The sequence below is a fragment of the Abramis brama genome, assembly GCF_963993115.1.
Source record: "Abramis brama genome assembly, chromosome: 8".
Classification (NCBI taxonomy): Eukaryota; Metazoa; Chordata; class Actinopteri; order Cypriniformes; family Leuciscidae; genus Abramis; species Abramis brama.
The window spans coordinates 15,598,619-15,613,792 of NC_139970.1; the positions used below are offsets into that span (position 1 = coordinate 15,598,619).

The 15,174-nt window shown below is 38.1% G+C and overlaps 2 protein-coding genes across 5 annotated transcripts in view; one reads left to right on the top strand and one right to left on the bottom strand.

Moving 5' to 3' along the window:
* Positions 1–6,115, bottom strand: part of myo1b (myosin IB) — a 100,309-nt gene extending 94,194 nt beyond the window's left edge. For all 4 annotated transcript variants that reach the window (XM_084122783.1, XM_084122782.1, XM_084122781.1 and 1 more), the window contains exon 1: positions 5,871–6,115. The gene's annotated coding sequence lies outside the window, so the exon portion shown is untranslated. The remainder of the gene's footprint in view (positions 1–5,870) is intronic.
* A 3,601-nt stretch (positions 6,116–9,716) lies between these two features.
* cUnh3orf38 (chromosome Un C3orf38 homolog) lies at positions 9,717–15,097 on the top strand. The gene is made up of 3 exons (XM_084123068.1): positions 9,717–9,963; positions 10,136–10,311; positions 13,816–15,097. Exons 1-3 carry the CDS (start codon positions 9,837–9,839, stop codon positions 14,368–14,370), a joined length of 858 nt encoding a protein of 285 aa, XP_083979194.1. The 5' UTR covers positions 9,717–9,836; the 3' UTR covers positions 14,371–15,097.
* The last annotated feature ends 77 nt before the right edge of the window (positions 15,098–15,174 follow it).

Consider the following 15,174-nt stretch of genomic DNA (forward strand, 5'->3'; position numbering starts at 1 on the left):
TAAACAAATGGGCCATGCAGTTTCCATACAGTGCATCAGGTCAGACATGTTTTTCTGCACATAATTGGATGCAGTTGATGTGCATTAGCAAATAAAGGCATCATTGTTGAAGCCAGATTTCAGAATCATCGCATAGAGCTTCCCACAACTCTTTATAAATCCATCAGATTAAGCCGCGTAGTATTTTTAGTTACATGACTGCCCTAAAAATGAAGCCACCATGTGCAGCATCAGCATTAGTATTTCACTGGATTGACCGGCTGTCACCTTTCTAAACTGGCCCACACCCAAAACTCTGCAGCTGCCCTACATTTCTAAGTGCAACACCAATAATGTATAATTTAAAATTCCTGGAAGTGAGCCACGTGTGATTTTCCGTACACGGACAAAGCAGAGCAGAAAGTCCCTCTTTTTTAAGCTTTCACCTAAAACAACCAGACCTGCACTGAGATCAAACAGACCCTTCATTTACATTTTAGAACACATTTAAGTAAAATAGGATAGGATTCAAGCTAAATAGCTAAATAGGATTCAGCAATTTCAGCTCAGTTTCAAATCAATCCATGCCCTTTCTAAAAGGTAAAAAAAATCTGGAAATGCAGAACCAAAACGTTAACCTGACACTTAGTGATGCCAGTGGAACAAGTTAACAACATAATAGGGTTTAATCGAGTACAGACCGCTGAATAAAGGGCCAGACACATGGCTGGTGATGGCAACTTCAGCTGGGATCCAAATGAAGCGATGGGGCAAAGCCATTGTGGCTATTTGTGAGTATATGCAAGCATGCTCAGTGACCTGAAACACTGCTATGCAAGTCTGCACCGTTTCCAGGGTAAACCCTCGGACTGACTTTCCACAATCCCACGGGAGCCAGGCTTGGCAGTCTAGAATGAATCTCTGAATTGCATCTTTGGGACATTTATCATTTAAAATAATAATAATAGTAGTAATAAAACTAACATTTTGTGTGACAAGCTGGTTCATAACTCCAAGTCTTGCTTCAGCAACTAAAATATCATGAATTTCTGCTAAGACACCATAAAAGCTCACTCAAATCCAAAATAAGCCTATGAAGATAGAAATGCGTTTGAAAGTCTCAATCATAAAGTATCATAAATAGGCTTATATTTAAAAGCATCAGTATCCTATAAATATGTGTACAATATGAGTGCTTTAAAAGCTACTTTTACAATAGTTTCAATTGAGCATCACATGAAAACATGACATTATCATTCTTCGCGACAAATAACTTTAACTCCTGATACTATTATGCTTTTCATCCGTGTATCCTCCACTAACTGCACCCAAAGAGGGAATACTTTGTCCTGTTTTCATGTGAGGAAAATAACCTTAGGAAGTTACTTTTTCCCAGTAACAATTAATCTCTCTACAGAGTAAAACCAGTGCTGTTAGCCATGAGACTGAGATAGTGAAGTGACAGAGGTCATTGGGTCTCATTCACCAAACATACGTACGCACAAATTTGAGCGTGAAATGTGCGAACAATGTTAAGAACAAATCACGATTCACCAAAAATGTCGTAATAAAATGTATTCTAAATAGAAGCAAAATTATAGGAACAAACCACACGCACGCAAAAAGCACTTTTTACTCTGTACGGCCTTATAGCTAATCATGTTAAGAAGTTATACTATTTCATCCGAACACAAGACAGGACTATAATTATTGAAGTATGTTGCAACAATTGGATTATATAATCCATATATAATATTATATAATACATTTATTAAAAAATACAATTTAATTTCATCTTAAATACATAGGCTACCATCATGCAGTTAAAGAGTAAGAAAAGCTGCGTTATATATATTCAGCTGCAAAGTTTTTCTGAATAACGCATATATACGCGCATGTACAGCTGGATAATAAAAGGTTAGAAATGTGGGTCTGTATAAAAGGTGTTAATTGTGATAACTGGTGAGAATGGCACACTTGGCATTGCTCGCTGATCGGCCAAGAGCGCGTCTGCAAACAGCGGCAAGTTTGACTTTGATGAGAGTGACGAAAGGCTGTAAGGAAAGCGTGTGCAGAAAGCCCTTATATGAAGATGGTTTGGGCGTGTTTTATGCAAATGACTAACTTCGTGCACGTGGCCACTCCAAATTCACTAACATCTGACTGCATTTTCAAAATAGCCCAACTGTGCGGGAAAACCGTGACCCTGGCAACACTTTCCATGAGGCATGTCTGAGACAGTAGAGCCACCTCAAGTCTGTTGCTCTTATCCTCACTGCTGATTCATGAGAAGCTGCTGAACACTTAGCAATATAATTGTGTTCTGGTTGAACTTCTCTTTCAGAGTGCCAGTGGCACCAACCAATGGAGAAAAAAAAAAAACAGACCTAACTTCACTGAAGTATGCTCCACATGGAATAACTTTATATTTTGTGCACACAGTTCTTCAACTGTTCAGACAGGAGAAGAGCTATGCTACGGTGAAATTTCATGCCAATATCCTTTAAAAAAAATCAATAAACCCCACCTGGGTTAAAGGTGTCATAGGAGATGGTGAAGAGCAGGATTCTTCAAATCTGGCCCCTGAGGACAGATCCTGCAGAGTTTGAATGTGTCCGAAATTGCATGCTATCGGAGTAGGTAGTACATTTGATTAGGAATGAACTTCATGAACATTAAAAAAAGTGCACTCTATATAGTATGAATGAAATTGAGATTAACTAATTTGTCATGCTGGCTTTATCATGTAACAGTCACTCCACTGCCATTAAAAATTTCTCTTCTGTGGCCTCACGGGATAGAAAAGAGTCCATCTAATGCGCACTTCAGAATCTCGGCAGAAGTAGTAGGTCATTTACTTTTCGCCAACTGTTTAGGAAATACTCTTTTCACATACTGATTTTCGACTATATAGTACGGAAGTGGGAATCATAAAGAGGTTAGCGCCAACCGCAATTAATGGAAAAGCTAATCAAGTCCTATGTCTGTACTCTGTACATGCCTACTTGCCTACGAGTAGGTGAAAAACAGTATGTCCGAATTCATATTCATAAAATATTAGGTGAAAAGTAATGTCACTGATTCTCACAGTATTTTTCAGAATCTTTTTTCTCCAAAGGCAAAACTCTTCAACAGAGAGTTCTAAGCTAGCAACCAACTCCAACATGAGTCACAACACAACATTCAAAGCAAAAAGTAACTACTGAAAGAAATGACAAAAGGACCAAAACGATGTACTCAAGTTACAAGGGAAATAACTGCTTATGCCATGAAGCATTGCAAATGATGCCATTGAAACAATGGTATCCTATAAATCTATTATAAAAAGTCCTTAATTAAAGAATAGCATATAAATTCTGCAAAGTTTTGAGAGAGCAGTGAGACTGACTCGGAATAAAAATTAGATTTGAGAATTCTGCAATGTCGTTATTTTATTTACATTAAGTTGTAGTGGGCAATGATTTTGAGTTTGAGTTTACTCATCTGTGAAGAGTTCTCAACCAAACATTTACTATCCCTTACTGTAAAAACTAAATGTAGAGACCTCGATAAAAAGGGCCATTCCATTAGAGAAAGTGACTCTACTGTATGAAGCTTGAGAGACCTAACCCTCTTGAAAAGTCAACACTCTCTTCAGTCTCTCACATCTGTTGATTGTGGTTTGCAAAGCACCTTTTCAGAGAAGAGCGATGTATTTGTAGGCGTCCAGTGGGTGGAATAATGCATAAGCTCCAAGTGAGGTGAGAGTAAGGTGCAAAGAAATTGCATTACATGCAGTACTTGTAATTTCTACAAAGTTTAATGCTAGAGAAAAGACTTTATGTGAATTCCTTGTTTTATGACATAAATCTGATTTAGAGAAATACTTGCTGCATTTTCACTATTCACAAGTCAACATTGAGGGAATTACACAGAAAGTTATAAAAAACTACAGTCAGCCAGAACAAAAAGCCAACGGTTTCCAGTTACACTGATTAAATACATTACACCAAACCCAATATGAGCAGTTTCTTGGCACTAACTGTTGGCCATGAGTGGTTTCCATAGACCATAAACTCAATTCACAGAGTGTACGTTATGCAGGCAGCAATATGGGAATCTAACATGACAGGAGACCATTTAATTGTTTTTACTTTTTGTGTGCTTCACATAAAGAAAAAAAAAACCCTTCTCTTTCTCCATTTGATCATCTATCCCATCAATCCTTAAAATAGCACTAACAATTACTCCAATAAGGAAATTTCCACAGTACTAGGCTACTTATTAATGAATCAAATCAATAAAATCAAAGTAGCTTTTAGTATCAAAGGTGTCAAAGTGCAAATCAAGTTAGATCAAAGGGAAAATAAATCACATTTATGTAAGTCTAATGGCTTTAATATTTCAGAAACATAGAAGTAATAGAAAGAAAGAAATAAGAAAACAGGGTAAACATTTTCTGAAGAAAAGGCAAGTGCCTGTTGCTCACTGCCACAACGCTAAGATGTTCCGTGGTTTCCAGGGTGTTGCTATGCAGTTGCTAAGATGTTCTTCGTTGCTATATGGTTACTTTGCTCTAGATGGTTGCCAAGATATTGCTATGCAGAACACCTTAGCATGTTGGTATATGGTTGTTAAAGTGCTCTGAGTAGTTGTTGCTTGGGTGTTCTGATTGGGTTTTAGACCATTACCATATGGTTAAAATGTTCGGTGTGATTGCCAGGGTGTTGCTATGCTGTTGCTATGGTGTTCTGAGTGTTTTTAGCATGTTGCTCTACAGTTGATAGGGTGTTCTGAGTGGTTGTTAGGTGATTTGAATTTTAGAGTATTGCTGGTTACTACAGTCTAGATGGTTTCTAGGGCATTGCTGGTTCTGAGTGCTTTTAGCATGTTATGATTGCTAGGGTGTTCTTGGTGGTTGCCAAGGAGTTGCTGTGTGGTTTCTGTGTCCTGAGTAATTGTTATGTTGATATACATTTTCTAAGGTGTTCTGGGTGTTTGCTTAGTGATCCGCCCAACAAGTCTCTATGATATTCTGGTCCATTTGATGCAGGTCTATGGGATTTTATAGTTTGGTGGGGGAAAAAATCTGATAGAAAAGTAACAACATCTCTTCCCAGTAATTACTTGAGGCAGCCTATCCTGTATCACTCAAGCCCATAACAAGTCCTGAGAGGAACGAGTTACGTGCTGAAGTTTAATACGTTTTTAGGGGGTTGAACAAACCTTTAATCCAACATTATACGAGTGATAGTAATAGTGATGTTTGTCCTGCCACACACCACTAACAAGTGGGGGACATTGGACAAAAAAGTGGTCTAAGTACACTGGGTTTTGATAGATCCAGCTCAAACTCAGCAGGCTTCAGGCTTCTTTGTCTCTGCCACTTATCTTTAAGACCATTGACGCTCCCAGTGTGTGTGTGTGTGTGTGTGTGCTGCCATATCGACCATCCATGCAAATACTGTTGCGCTCTTTATGCTTTATCATTTGAAGTCTCATGTTAACGCGCAGTTGCTTGGCAATTGACCCAAACATGAAACTTTTTTTTTATTAATCGAGGCTCTTGTTCCTTCCTCCCTTAACCCCTCATTTTTAAGTCTTCATTTATCCGGTTTACACTCTGAATAAAACTTCAATCCTGTTTTCTTGAGCATCGATGCTCTGAGAGTTCGGGACACGCGGTTTTCTGTTTAACTTATGACCACGCATTTTGCAACAATAACTAAAGTAAGTTCACCGTGAAACCGTTCAAATAAAAATAAAAATTATCACCGCTTGCGTCTCTTTCTTATAGATTTGACTCAATTAATGAATAAGTAAATGTGCTGCGAATATAAGTTTAATTAGCAACACAAAAGATTCATCCGGAATGAAAAAGCAACTTTTAAATGAATGAAAACATAACTTGCCTCAGTTCTTGATTAAAATGTCCCTTTTAATCCACCTTTTAAGGCAAAGCGATATCCCGCTCTAAATAAATTGGGAAAGATGATTCGCGTGTTGCCTTCCCGGCGCTTTTGTCTGTGTGTGTCCCGTGAGCAGTGTGGGACGCGTCCCTCTCTCGTGCAGTGAAACTGACTGAGACTAGGCTACTGCTGCTCCATGAGCACGGGGAGTGGTGACTGGAGTCCCACTGTGATAATCACCTTATCCCAGAAAAACGCCCATCTCCTCCAACCCCTTTGAATGAACAGCCATAACTTTCGGTAAGCAAAAAAACTAACTGCAACACTGCCATCATGCGTCGTCTTGATGAAATTGCACCACTCACATTGAACCAGAAACTTTTACCACATTCAACACACACTAGGCCTACCAGTTAAAATAGTCAGTTAAAAGTTTGGAAACACCAACTCATTGTTTATTAGGCTAATATTTTCTCCATTTTAATTTAACAGTAAATAGTAAGCCATTAAATCTATAAAAAAATAACATAATGGAAGAACAAATGGAATTATGCTGCTAACTAGTGACTGTAATGTAAAATAAATAGAATTTTAAAATGAAAACAAACAAACAAAATGTATGCTAGCTGGACACTTGTTGCTGATGATTTTCAACCATAAAAATAAATACATGCATTTAGTTAATACATTTTGTATGCACAAATAATATTGAGTAGAGTTTTGAGTCGGAAAGTTAACTTTCAGTTAAGTGAGTCAGTTCAGTAACCGAATAATTCATAAAAGTTTTTATTCACCAAAAAGGGTGGGCTTATAGGAGTCATAATGTAGGTGCAGGAATCGAACACACTGGTCAAAGTCAATGGATACCCTGGATTTTGAGTCACTAAAACAAATCACCTAGGCCACAGGTGTCAAACTCAGTTCCTGGAGGGCCACAGCCCTACATAGTTTAGTTCCAAACCTGCTTCAACACACACACACCTGCAGTTTTCAAATACGCCTGAACGACTTGATTAGCTGATCAGGTGTGTTTTATTAGGGTTGAAGCTAAACTCTGCAGGGCTGTGGCCCTCCAGGAACTGAGTTTGACACCCCTGACCTAGGCTATGCGGTTGCTAAGGTGTTCTGGATGTTTTTTAGCACGTTGCTGTATGGTTGTTAGGGTGTTTGAATGGATGCAAGGGGTTTGCTATGCGGTTGCTAAATTTTCCTTAGAGGTTTATCATTGCCATACAGTTACTTTGTACTAAATGTTTGCCGGGGCATTGTTATGCAGTTGCTAAGGTGTTCTGTTTTTTTTTTTTTTTTTTTTTTTGCACGTTGCTATATGATTGCTGGGTGGTTGCCAAGGTGTTGCTATGTGGTTTCTGTGTTCTGACTGAGTAAATGCATACTAGCTGCTGACACTTGTTGCTGTTGCTGATTGGGACAATAGTATCCAACTGCAGAGCCGAAGAGCCAGAGGCAGTTTCAGGACAGCCGCGCCAGGCCAGCTCTATGAAACCGGAAGTTAGGGTGGAGATTATAGCCAGATAGCAAATTACATCTAGCTTAGTTGTGGCCCACATCTCCCACATTCTTCTGGCCCATTTACCGCATGGAATGATGGCAATTATTCAACCTGATGTGTGGCTGGCAATAGCATATATCCAGGCCTCATCTGGGCCAACTACTGTATGGCACATATGGCTCAGTTCTGGCATTGGCAAAGGTCATATGGGCCGTATCTGGCCCACACACAGCAAGCCAGTTTTAGTGTGAGTTGTGGCTTGCTGTGTATGGGCCAGATACGGCCCATATGACCTTTGCCGCTGCCAGAACTGAGCCATATGTGCCATAGTTGGCTCAGATGAGGCCTGGGTATGTATGCTATCTGGGTAGCCTCTTTAAGGGTAGGGTTAGTAGTGGAGGCGGGTTAGACACAGGGTGCAATTAACTCCCTAGCTTCCTTGGTAGTGAACCAGTATACCGTCTAGCCATGGTGTACACAAATCCGGGCACTGGTAAGGACAGTAAGGACCTTGGCTCACTACACATTGGGACACTGATGGCCCTATTTCCGGTGGCATGACAGCATCCTCACTGTAGGGATAGAGCCCTGTGAATCTCTGAGGCTTTCCCCTGATTGTGAAAAGAAAGTCTCGGAGTATCGATTACAGGGCCATCTAGTGGTTAATAAAATGTACAAGAGCCGGTACTTGGAATGAAGCTTTCACCTCATCATTGATGTAATTTTATTCCAACAAACATTTACCCTCTGATAATATCTTTTATGTATAATATTAATTCATGCAAATAAAAGTCAATATTTGTTAGCATAATATAATTGCACTGCTTAACTCTATTGTGGGGGCCCAGTAAGCTAGCAATTGATAGTTTTTTATAACTGAAAGAGTTGTATATGGCATGTATTTGACATAGTAATAACATGTTATTTATTCAGCTTGAATAGCAGCATACCGGTATGGCATAATGTAACGTCAAAGAATTCCGGGAGAAAAAAACACCCTTTTGCTTTTTTCACAATGGTGGAAGAAAAATAAGAAAATAACATTTGGTGAGACCTGGGGCCTATACCATGAAGCCGGTTTAGGTGGCTAGCCAGGTATGTTTCAGTTTAGTTTGCGCCAAACCATGGGTTTTAGGCACCATGAAAGTGGTTTGGCTTTCAGCAGTGTTCATCGTCATTGCAACTTACGCTCCACGGCTAACCTGGTCCGGGGCAAGTTATGTTCCAGGTAAGAGGTTGCAAAACGAACTTGGACCAATCAGCTGTGAGCAAAGTGACACATGTCTGATGCAATAAAGTCACTCCACCTGTTTCTGCTCCAAATTAAAGGTCACTACATAGCAAACGATTTTTAAAGACTAAATCGTCTGGCTTTTAGTAATGCTTATTTAGAATAATACATTTGTATGATTTAGATATTATTTATGTAATTATTATTCATTATTCATCAATTATTATACCCTTAATCGATCACACATTTACAATTTTAGTTCAAGTTCATATTATTACGCAGAGTTTAAATGAATAAATATATAAAGGTAATATAAATACGCTTTAGAATCAATAGATGAAGCTATAAAATGACTACATGTGAGCTTAACTGTTAATTTCTCTCTATACCTTTATCAAATGTATAAACTAACTTCACAACTTTTACTTGCACTGATATACAGTAGTGAGACTTTTTCTTTTAGCTGTCCTCTTTCATAGACAGCTAATTTTCTTGCTGTGTAAATTTGTATAAATTCTTAATATTTTAATACCTTTATTTAATAAGTGAATTGCGCTGCTTCTCTTGTGAGAAATTAATTTCAATGAGTTTTGAATGAGTTTCACTCTTTCTCAGCATGTGATTGGCTGTTCGCTTCTGATGTCACACCTAAACTCTTAAACTCAGGATCAAAGCCTGAGTTGACAGAGAAAGATGATAATCAGCATCATGGTACCAACAAAGCCTGGATGGATTGGTTTGGTGGTTTTGTCAACTCGAAACTAATCCTGCAACCCTGAGTTTGTTCAACTACCATCATGGTACAGGCCCCAGGGGTCATGTGGTTATTAGATGTACTAGTGTAAATGTGGGAAACTGTAACTTTTTAAATGAGAAATAAAAGTGGTTTGACTGTTTGGGCTGAGATTTCTCCTCTTGAACAATACTTCCTCTTCCTCCACTGTCTCACAGGGTAGGCCTACAGATAAGGCTAGCGTACACAAAAACTGCAATGCTATCAGATATAAACAGTTTTCCCAATATTCCAATGGGCTGTTGGTATGTTCAGTCTCTTTTAGGTATCTTGAACTTTTATTTTGACGGGATGATTGGTGCACCACCTTTATCTGGACTGTGAAGGCGCTGTAGTGCCCCACAACAACGGAAACAACTGCTTGTTCTACTTTCACATAGCGCAGATCCTAGTAGAAGTACGTGATATGAGTAGTTTGACATAACTGGTGTAAGTATGTCACATTTGTCAATGAAAGAGCAAAGTGGCTGTCGAAAACTGTTAAAATTATTACCCCTGGACGACTTGCTCGCCCTTAAAGATACAGTAACGAATCGACTGATTGCTGTAGAGAGCACAGAAGGTAAGACTACTGTGAAGCTAACCTTTTTCCAAACGGTTCTGTAAATATCGGCGATGTCTGGTGGCTAGAAAAGTGTTTAGGTAGGCGGCACACTAGATTTTGAGCAATTGTGACTTGTTTATTGTGAGCTGTGTATCTGTCAGTCTGTCACAGTCTATTTCCTGATCAACAGAGGCTATTGAAGCCACCATAACTTACTCAAAAGATGCTGAGGAGCTCCTCAAGAGAAAGAAGGTACACCGGGATGTCATTTTTAAGTATCTTGCCAATGAAGGAGTTGCCATGCCCCCTAATAGTGAGAAACATCAGCTGGTCAGGAGAACCATTGAGTTTTGGTCGTCTGGTGAGGTAGGCATCGGGTCAATCTCTAAACACAATTTGTCAAAAACAAGTTTGGGTGATATGCATCGCAATCAACATATTTGTTCCCCCTTGAAAAAAGTCTATTTTTTAGGACCATTGAGGGTTGTTATAGCGTATTGTGTTCATATATTTATTTTTTTATGAAGCTTAAGTACACTTTGCCACAATTATCATTGATAATCTAATTTAAATTACTATTTAAAAAGTGGTTTTACTTTACAATATAGTTAAAAGTATTTATACCTCATGCTAGAGTAAAAAAAAAAAAAAATATATATATATATATATATATATATATAATTGAATTACAGTGCAATCAATTATATGTTGTAATAATTTATTTATTTATTTGCTTGCTTGTTATAATGGGTAGTTGACATTAAATAATTTTTGGAGGTTGACATCCTAACATTATATGCTTTATTTTAAAGTACTGTAATCAGCATTTTCTAATTCTGTTATTTTTAATAGTAGTAGTATTAGTAATATTTTGCAATGATATTTAGTCTTAAATCATAAGGTTGAATAATGGATCCATTATGAGTCAACTACCCTACAGTTAAAAATAGCTGTATATTACAGAAGGGGTTCATCATCATGAAATTAGAGTTATGCAAGAAATTCTAATGTTCCTTAAACCGATATCATTGCCTTTATGCAATATTTGATTGATTGATTGATTTTAGTGTGTAATGTGACTTGGACATGTTTTCTTGAGATTCCCTCTACTGGAAATGCCATTGACATGGCTTGTACAAAGTTTGGAAATGCTTGATTTTATCGGTTATGCTTTCAACTTAAAGGATTAGTTCATTTCAGAATAAAAATTTCCTGATAATTTACTTTTTAAGGTTTTTGAGGAAAACATTCCAGGATTTTTCTCCATATAGTGGACTTCAGTGGGGTCCAATGGTTTGAAGGTCCAAACTGCAGTTTCAATGCAGCTTCAAAGGCTCTACACAATCCCAGCCCGAGGAATAAGGGTCTTATCAAGCGAAACGATTGGTCATTTTCTGAAAAAAACCCCCAATATATATACTTTTTAACCACAAATGCTCGTCTTGCACTAGCTCTGTGATGCTCCACGCATTATGTAATCACGTTGAAAGGTCACGCGTGACGTAGGCCAGAGGTACAGACCTATTGTTTTCAAAGCGAACGTGCAAAGACTAAGGGCCAATCCCAATTCTACCCCTTACCCCTTCCCCTCTGTTTTGCGTGTGCACGTGAAGGGGTAGGGCTGTCTCAATTCTCTTTTGGTTGGAGGGGTAGGGGTTAAGGGGAAGGGCCAGATAGCCCTTGAAACGAAGATTTTTCGGGACCACACTTCAAACGAAGGGGTATGAGAAATGTACCTGCATACACCGGCTACAGAGGCAACATGACTGCCAATAATCATTTTCTTTGTCACATTCAATCTTGTGTTCATATTTACGGTCATGTTCTTCAAAGAAACGGTTGCAAAAAAATCGTTAAAGTTCGTTAACAATATGACGCGTGTAAAAAGCAAAAGTTTGAAGCGAAGTGGACGCGCGAATGAGGCTAATTCGAATCCACCGCGCCACACTAAACGCCTCATTCGCGCCGCAAGACCTCCAGACGCGCGTAAACGCGTCTTAACATTGAAATCACTCGTGCCTATTCGCGTTTGGTGTGAACGCAGCTTTAGGCGTCGAAGATATCATCATCTCCATTGTTTTCTGCAAACTTCAGAAGAAAAATACAAAAAAATTGCTGTAACTCACGCAAGACTACAGCTGACGACGGCATCTTGGAAGTTTGTGATAAACATTGGCGCATCTCCTGTGACGTAGGCGCTAGCAACAACGTATAATGACATGTAACGGTGTAGTAGTGGTGTCCCATTTCTTAGGGGAATATTTTCACCCCTACACCTTGACACTCTGTTTCAAGGGGCAAGGGTTAGGGGTAGGCGAAGGGGTATAAAATAGAATTGGGATTGGGCCTGAGTCAAAGGCCATTTACAAAAAATGAAGTTTTATGTAACAAAGTTCGGGAGGAGCATGTTCAGGTAATCATCCAATCAGCACAAGAAGAAGCCAGTATAAATAAAGCCTTCCCTTATCTCCTGTCTCATGACAAATTTCTCAGCATCCCGCCACCACCCCATCACCTCACATTCGGCTGGGTCTGCTGCTCATAGATACCTATGATCTATACATTCATAGGGGGGAGTACTCTGGGGTGGGCCGAATTCCGAGCTCGGAGCCCTCCCCCCGGACAGCAAGCCAAATACGCATTATAATATTACATCAGATTTCATTAACATGTGAACTCTTGAAAAAAAAATTAATAAAAGGTAAAACAACGATGTCAGACGATTTTGAAGTTGGAGGAAATTTTCAGGCAATTTTTTTCAATTATCAGGAAATTTTAATTCTGAAGTGAACTAATCCTTTAAGAGTTGAATTGTGCTTGAATTTGGAATATCATCCTTTAAAATGCTTGATACCTGTTATGTTACAAGAATAAGGAAAATCATTCTTTGTGTATCTCAGTATTTTTTGAATGAAGGTTAAATAACACGGCCCATAGAACACCACTAAAGCTGGGATTCAATAGAAGTTTATGAGCAAAAGCTAAACCATAGCTTTCAATAGGGCTAAGATCGATGTTTATTGAACATGTGGCTTTAAACACGTCATTTTTGCTGTGATTGTGTGTCAGAGTTATATGTGCATATGCCTGGCATCTGATTAAACATTAAACATTGAGCTTTCAAGCGCTGTATTTTGTCTACAGCGCCTGGAAGCCCAGCTTATCTATTGATAATTGGATGAGGTCTTAAAAAGGCAGAACTTTGCCTTGAGCGGCCAATGCAATTAAACCTGTGACATACATGATTGACAGCACTTGTCATTTAAAAAATATTGCTGTACATGGAGTGTTGTAATATCTCTTTCTCTCTGTGTGTTTAGAAGTCTAAAGTGTTTAGAAGTGAACTTGTGATCAAAGGTTTGGGGTCTCTTTTGCTCACCAAGGCTGCATTTTTATGATCAAAAAAGCAGTCAAATGTAATATTGTGAAATATGCTTACGATTAAAAATAACTTCACATTTTAATATATTGTAATATGTATTTATTCCTGTGATGACAAAGCTGACTTTCCAGCAGCCATTACTCCAGCTTTCAGTGTCACATGATCCTTCTAAAATGTACTCCATTATGATTTAATATTCCAGTAAATCTTTTATAATAAATCTTTTTTTGTCCTTGCCGCATAAAAGTATTAAAAAAGTTAAAAAAAAGAAAGAAAAAATCTTACTGACCCCAAACATTTATGTAATTACGTAATTTCACTTTAAAAAAAAGAAAAGAAGCTCCCCATTTCTTGAAAAGCACCGGCTGCCACTGCTTGAGAAGTGCTTGAATTTCTTCTTTCAAATCTGTATGAACGCTGCATTGAATATCACTTGTCAAGTTAAGGTTTTATAGGTTGTATTTTGACCTGGTCCATATTTCAAACAGATCTCAAGGCGTGAGAAGAACACAGTCATTACAGATGAGGTTGGAGATGGTCTGTCAGACCTTGCAGCTTTGGGAAAACAGTTTTGCCAGTGGTTCTACAGCCTTCTGAACTCTCAGAACCCCAGTCAAGGGCCTCCGGTGCAGGACTGGGGTCCTCAGCATTTCTGGGAGGACGCGAGACTTCGACTTCTCTTATGTACGGGAGAGCAGCGTTTAGATGAGTTCAATGGGGCACAGATGGTCAGCCAGCGGCTACATGCTCTTGCAGGAGAGGAACGTCTGTTGTTCTGCCCAAACTTGGAGGGTTATGGGTTAAAGTGTATATCTTCAGCTCATGGACTGGTGGTAGTTGCCGTAGCAGGGACCATCCACCGTGACAATGCCTGTCTTGGGATTTTTGAGCAAGTATTTGGGCTCATTCGCTCACCAATGGACAACAATCGCTGGAAAATAAAGTATGTATATATAAAAGTAGAAGCACAAAGTGCCATCACAGAGAGACCGTTACCACTTGTTACATATGATTCGAAAGAGTTGCTGAGGTTTTGTAATTGAGAGTCAGAGATCCTTGTGAGGACTTTTTTTTTTTTCTCGACAGTGAAGAGATAAACTGGGTTTAACATGGAGGATGTAATGTTCTGTGAAACATCTTTAAACATCTGTAAATCACTTTATTGTGGGATAGATATTAATTTATAAAAGGATCTTAGTTTGTATTTTTTGTTGACTTGAAGGACAGTTTCCAGTCAGTTTGACCCCTAGCAAACCTCAATTCTGTAAAATGTAATCTTACAGTAATTTTATGTAAATTATTGATCTTGGCCTTTCACAATTTTTAATTTATAAACAAAATGTGTATAAAAGAAACAATAAATTTGACTTTTTAGTAATTTTAGATCAAATGTGAAATAAACAAAAATACCACTTTAAGATGGCAGTCTTACTTTTATATCTTGATTTATTGTTTAATATAGAAATCCTAATTTAATTTATATAATAATTTTGTGTGAGGGCTATTTTTAAATTCACAGTCAGAATTTATTTGTTGAATTTGTATTAGGGCCAAAATCAAATATTTATATTTTAATTGTTTCATGTCATTTTTATTTATTTTTTATTATTATTTTTTTATTATTATTATTCATTTGTGAATTCTGGTTGACTGGAATTCAAACTGTCTGGAATATTAGAATCGTCTTAAGATTCCATTTAAAATACCTTAAAAAAAACATTACTTTATCAATACTTGGATCACTTCCCAGTAAAATATTTGTTAAGAACATCTCTGTGCCTCATGGCTTTTATTTTATTTTATTTATCAAGTTGTTGCTCAAACACACGGACATCTTTATGGATCTT

What these genes read in the sequence shown, in the direction of transcription:
- cUnh3orf38 (XM_084123068.1), top strand. Translation starts at nt 9,837, where the DNA reads ATGTCACATTTGTCAATGAAAGAGCAAAGTGGCTGTCGAAAACTGTTA. An exon ending in TGCTGTAGAGAGCACAGAAG is followed by an intron (nt 9,964 to 10,135) that starts GTAAGACTACTG and finishes CCTGATCAACAG; the next exon opens with AGGCTATTGAAGCCACCATA. An exon ending in AGTTTTGGTCGTCTGGTGAG is followed by an intron (nt 10,312 to 13,815) that starts GTAGGCATCGGG and finishes TATTTCAAACAG; the next exon opens with ATCTCAAGGCGTGAGAAGAA.